We start from the raw sequence: 5,701 nt of genomic DNA on the forward strand, positions 1-5,701 counted from the left end.
TCTAAAAAAACCATATCTTACTGGTAAGTTATAGTGTAAATGGCCTATATATCTGAGAGTGCAACATCTTACCCATAATTGGTGGAGTCAATAACTTATTTTTCAAAAAACACTAAATCTTACTGGTAAGTTATAGTGTAAAGGGCCTATATATATGAGAACGCAAAATCTTACCCGTAATTTATGGAGTAAACAACATATTTTTCTAAAACCACCATATCTTACCGGTAAGTTATAGTGTAAAAGGCCTATATATCTGAGAACGCAACATCCTACCAGTAATTTATGGAGTAAATAATTTTATTTCCCTAAACACACCATATCTTACCGTTAAGTTATAGTGTTAAAGGCCTATATATCTTAAAACGCAACATCTTATCTGTATGTTATTGAGTAAATATCTTGTTTTTCTAACACACAATATCTTACCGGTAAGTTATGGTGTAAAAGGCCAATATATATATGAGAACGCTACATCTTACCCGTAATTGATGATGTAAATACCTTATTTTTCAAAAAAATAACATATCTTACCGGTAAGTTATAGTGTAAAAGGCCTATATATATGAGAACGCGACATCTTGCCCGTAATTTATGGAGTAAATAACATATTTTTTCTAAAAACACCATATATTACCCCGGGAAATAGCTTAAAATGATACCCATTTCATAATTTTAACTAAAAATACCACCCCTTCCCATAAAATAACATATCTTACCGGGAAGTTACAGTGTAAAAGGCCTATATATCTGAGAAAGCAACATCCTACCCGTAATTTATGGAGTAAATAATTTATTTCCCTAAAAACACCATATCTTACCGTTAAGTTATAGTGTGAAAGGCCTATATATCTTAAAACGCAATATCTTATCTGTATGTTATTGAGTAAATATCCTGTTTTTCTAACACACAATATCTTACCGGTAAGTTATAGTGTAAAACGCCAATATATATCTGAGACCGCTACATCTTACCCGTAATTGATGATGTAAATACCTTATTTTTCAAAAAAATAACATATCTTACCGGTAAGTTATAGTGTAAAAGTCCTATATATATGAGAACGCGACATCTTGCCCGTAATTTATGGAGTAAATAACATATTTTTTCTAAAAACACCATATATTACCGCGGGAAATAGCTTAAAATGATACCCATTTCATAATTTTAAATAAAAATACCACCCCTTCCCAATTTTTGTACAACTATCACCTATAAATATAAAATTATTGTACCCTTATTGCTGATTTTTCACAAGTTCAGAAATTTGTTCTGTTCTCTTAGCTCACGCAGCTCTCTCTCTCTCTGGCACAACTCGCTTTCTCTTTGGTAGCTGTCTATCACAGCTCTGTGGGTCTCTCTTGGCTCTCTCTCTCTCTCTAGTGGATTGCCGACCCCGAAAAGGTAGTGTTGATGGTTATTTTGTTAATATCAGTGGGATTATGTGAAATGAGTTATAGTTTGATTGTTTGGGTTTGTGTTAAATTCGTTTTGGCTTTAATGTCTTTGGGTTAGGTTTTGTTGAATATTCATGCTCATTCATCTGGGTTTGTACCAATTCCATTTAGATTGGTCTGGATATGTGAATCTTGAAACTTGGGATTTTCCATTTGATGTAGTAGATCTGTATAGTGTGATTCTGATGTGTTACTAGTGTACTGTGGTTGTGTTCCTCTTATTTTACAGTCGTATTGCTGTTATATTGCTATTATAGTGCCTCTATATTGCGTCTATATTGCTATTATATTGTGGTTATATTGCTATTGTATTGTGTGTTTATTGTGGTTATATTATTGTGTTAATGAAATGTTGTTTTGTCATGGTCAGAAATGGAGACAATTGTTATTCTCGTGTGCTACAATGGAAAATGGGTCACCTCGAAGAAGATGTGCAAATACGAAGGGGGTGACTCAAAAGGCTTAATAGTTCCACGGACCATCAAATTTGCTGAACTGTTGGACCGTGTGCATCAGATTGGTAATACAAACATCAGGGAAGACAAGATTTGCTTAAAATTCTCGGTTTTGGTGGCCTCGAATGAGTGGAAGCACATAAAGATTGAGGACGATGATGATGTCAATTTTTTTTATGAAGTACAATTCCGAGGTAACACCTTCAAAACTAGCTCCCTTACTCGTGAGTATAGAAGATAAAGGACTGAAAAATGATGTAGTTCATAGTATGCATATCACGACAGATAGTAGTCGGATGGGTCATTCTTCAGTTGCCATTGTTGAAAGCAATGAAGTAACTTGGAATAATACAAATGTCACCGATTTGGGAGGTGAAGTAGGGACAGATTTTATGGATATGATTGATTTTAGCGAGGTGGAGGAGATGCATGGTGGTGATAATGGTACCGAAAGAAATGAAGTGTCAGTGTACTCTGCCCCTCCTAATTTGGGGTGCTTGAACACAGCTGGCCAGTTGCCAAAAATGCGTTTAGGAGGAGAATCTGAACCCACTCGTCAACATTATTGGAGTCAAATGGGTGAAAAAAATCGGTATAATGCAGTCGGTGTAAAAGATGAAGAAGCATATTTGGACAGCGGGTTTTCACGAAGCGATTGGAATCCGAAAATTACAGTTGGGCAAATTTTCTCTAGTAAGAAAACATTGTTGACGGAGTTACGGTTGACGGCATTAAGAGGCCACTTTGAATTTAAGGTGCAATTCTCTTGCACTAAGAGGTTGCTTGTGGTTTGTTGTCAACGTCCATGCCCATGGCAGGTCCGAGCATCGAGAATTGGAGAATACAGCTTCATGATTGTGAGGTGTACAACTGTCCATGAATGTGATTTGAGGTTTGTAAGTGACAAGCATCGTCAAGCAACCGCAGCACTTGTAGCCAGTTCACTTAAAAGGAAGTTGAAGGATTGTCGGACAATATACACACCAAGTGACATTATGAGAGATGTGAAACACAACTTTGGTTGCACCATCCATTATTCAAAAGCTTGGAAAGCAAGGGAGTTAGCTCTATTGTCCATTAGAGGATCAGCAGAGGAGGCATATTATATCCTTCCAGCTTATTGCTATGAATTGGAGCGTATGAATCCCGGCACAAAAACACACATCCGAACTGATGAGAACAATCACTTTGTGTATTTATTTATGGCGGTTGGCGCATGTATTAGAGGGTTCCGTTCTTCCATGCGCCTAGTGATAGCCGTGGATGCCACTCATTTAAAATCCAAGTACAAGGGTGTTATGTTTGTAGCAAATGCATTCGATGGTAATCGAAATATATATCCTCTTGCTTTTGGGATCGGGGATTTGGAGACGGATGCATCATGGCATTGGTTTTTCACTAAACTTCATGAAGCCATTGGTGAGTGTCCCAATCTTGTTATTATTTCTGATCGCAATGTTAGCATAGAGAATGTGTGGAACAAAATTTTTCCAACTGCACAACATGGCATATGCTTTTATCATATGAAGGGGAACATGAAACGCACTTTCAAGTTGAAAAAGCGTGATCACATACTTATGCACTTTGAGAAGGCTGCAAAATCTTATTCCATTGCTGAATTTGATGGTCATTTTCGCAAGATCAAGCGAAAGGAACATGTTGCTCAATATCTTGAAGAGGCAGGGTTACATAAGTGGTCTAGAGCTCACATGGATGGACGCCGCTACAATGTAATGACAACAAATATTGCGGAGTCAATCAACTCAGTCCTTAGGTTTGCAAGAATGCTGCCAGTGGTTCATTTGATAGGGGAAATTGTTAATCTCCTTGTGAAATGGTTCACCGAACGTCGTGAGTTGGCTTTGAATTGCACAACAACATTGTGCCCCAATTTTGGAGAGAAGAAGTTGAGGAACAGGTTGGAGGATGCTGCAAGGATGAATGTGGTTAAAGTTAATAATGCACAATATAATGTTTTGGACGGTAATATGGACGGCCTCGTAGATTTGACGAACAACAGTTGTAGTTGTAGAAAGTTTCAGCTTGAGCAGCTACCTTGCAAGCATGTAGTTGCAGTTTGCCGCTTCTTGAAAGTAAGTGTATATGCAAAGGCTTCTCGGTATTACACTCGGAAAACCTGGATGGATGCTTATTCGATAGCATCTACCCTGTACAACCTCACGGAATGTGGGATACTCCTGAAGATGTTCGAAGTCGAGTTGTGCTGCCTCCCGTGGCAAGGGTCATGCCAGGTAGACGAAAGAAGTTAAGAATTCCCTCGCAAGGAGAGGGCAGCATTAGAAGAAAGTGCTCAAGGTGCGATTCTGCAGGCCACAATAAAAGCACCTGTAAAAACAATATTCCATTGCGCAATGTATCTTAGACAATAAGATTTGTGTTGCTTTGGTAGGTCATGTGAACTCAACTTTTATTTGTGGTGGGTTTCGTGTTATGTTGAATGGGAATTCTTTTAAATTTGCATTATTTGGGTTGCATTGCTACAGCATGCTGATTTGGGTTGCATTGCTACAGCATGCTGTATTGCTGACAGATTGCCATTATATTGACCTTTTATTGTACTGGTATTGCTTCCTGATTGCAATTATAATTTGAGTGCGAAATTAAAGGGACTGGAATGTAATTCCAAATGGATCCAAAACATTAAAGTTCTTAGAATTCCTATATTACACAGTTACTGTGATACTCCGACTATACCTTTTTTTTTTATCACAAATTCGGCCGATGCATAGGCCAGATGTGGGGCAAATACAAGGTGAAATGTCCTATGTGTTTGACTACATATACTTGTTGAAGGAGCATTACTAATGTCAACCTCAATAGATTGCTCATGTCTTGCCAAGAACACTCTTGAATTTATGCAATGTGCCCAAGCCAGTCCCAAAGCTGGACTCACCCGTCTACCTGATGTGTCCAGGGACTCCAAGTTTCCCAACCTCACCCCATTCACTCCATCATGTGGCCCAATAAAATCCACCACTTGGTTGGTGACAACCACCGCCAACCCATACTTATTTGCTAAACCCTTCAATGTCCCAGATATGTTGAAGAACATTTCAGACCGCCGTTTCAAATCTGCCGGTGTTGTCTGATACTGTGATCGGAACAATGCAGCAATGGAATCAATGACAATGAGTTTCACAGGTAGGCGGGTGTGATCAATGGCAATAAATGCTTCTATGTCTCCAAGGACATGGATGAGTTCTTGAGCATCATGAACACCATGAACATATATGTCTTCCAATGGCTCCAACCTTATTAAGTTGGGGTATGATGCATGATAAAGGTTGCCTAGTTGTTGCAATCGACGAAATGGGAAGCTGAATTCTGTGAATATGTAGATGGAGGAGCCCCCTAGTCCGCCATGTGAGGGTGGGAGCTGAGCTCGTACCGTAAGTTGGAGACAAAGCTGCGTCTTCCCAGAACCACTCTCCCCTACTAATTCTGTTATGGAGTTGCAAGGTATCCCACCCCCCAAGCAGTGATCTAGTATTGGGCATCCAATGGATAATTTAGGGGTTGAAAGAGGAAGGAGCATGAGGTTTTGGGGTGTCATGTTTGTGTCATTTGGGGGGGGATGTGATGGTGCTACAAGGCATGCATTATATATATATAGAGTTCATTTTGAAGGTCTGTACTGTAGGCCATCTGTCTTTTAAGGGATGTTTAATTCATCCTTTTAACAGGTTGTAATTACTTTTTTGTTTATTTATTAGTTTATTTTTGGACCATATAATTTAAAACATATTCTGATGCAGTACGTCCTGTAA

At 38.7% G+C, this 5,701-nt stretch overlaps 3 protein-coding genes across 3 annotated transcripts in view; 1 reads left to right on the forward strand and 2 right to left on the reverse strand.

The window, feature by feature from the left end:
• LOC117621060 overlaps positions 1-76 on the reverse strand; it is a 15,379-nt gene extending 15,303 nt beyond the window's left edge. The window contains exon 1 of the mRNA XM_034351320.1: positions 73-76. Coding sequence (XP_034207211.1) covers positions 73-76 — 4 coding nt within the window. The remainder of the gene's footprint in view (positions 1-72) is intronic.
• Positions 77-1,887: 1,811 nt separating this feature from the next.
• Positions 1,888-4,480, forward strand: LOC117621062. The gene is made up of 4 exons (XM_034351325.1): positions 1,888-2,107; positions 2,199-2,285; positions 2,421-4,165; positions 4,418-4,480. The coding sequence occupies exons 1-4, from the start codon at positions 1,888-1,890 to the stop codon at positions 4,478-4,480; spliced, it is 2,115 nt and encodes a 704-aa protein (XP_034207216.1).
• Positions 4,481-4,605: 125 nt separating this feature from the next.
• LOC117621063 (DNA repair protein XRCC3 homolog) lies at positions 4,606-5,487 on the reverse strand. Its single transcript, XM_034351326.1, has one exon. The coding sequence runs from the start codon at positions 5,485-5,487 to the stop codon at positions 4,606-4,608; it is 882 nt and encodes a 293-aa protein (XP_034207217.1).
• Between the last annotated feature and the right edge of the window lie 214 nt (positions 5,488-5,701).

The sequence above is a fragment of the Prunus dulcis genome, chromosome 3 (genome assembly GCF_902201215.1).
Source record: "Prunus dulcis chromosome 3, ALMONDv2, whole genome shotgun sequence".
Classification (NCBI taxonomy): Eukaryota; Viridiplantae; Streptophyta; class Magnoliopsida; order Rosales; family Rosaceae; genus Prunus; species Prunus dulcis.

Bases quoted from the DNA above. Each gene is read 5' to 3' on its own strand.
- LOC117621063 (XM_034351326.1), bottom strand. From the start codon at position 5,487: ATGACACCCCAAAACCTCATGCTCCTTCCTCTTTCAACCCCTAAATTA.
- LOC117621062 (XM_034351325.1), top strand. From the start codon at position 1,888: ATGTGCAAATACGAAGGGGGTGACTCAAAAGGCTTAATAGTTCCACGG. The intron at 2,108-2,198 runs GTAACACCTTCA...ATATCACGACAG, and splicing joins TTATGAAGTACAATTCCGAG to ATAGTAGTCGGATGGGTCAT. The intron at 4,166-4,417 runs GTAGACGAAAGA...GCATTGCTACAG, and splicing joins CGTGGCAAGGGTCATGCCAG to CATGCTGATTTGGGTTGCAT.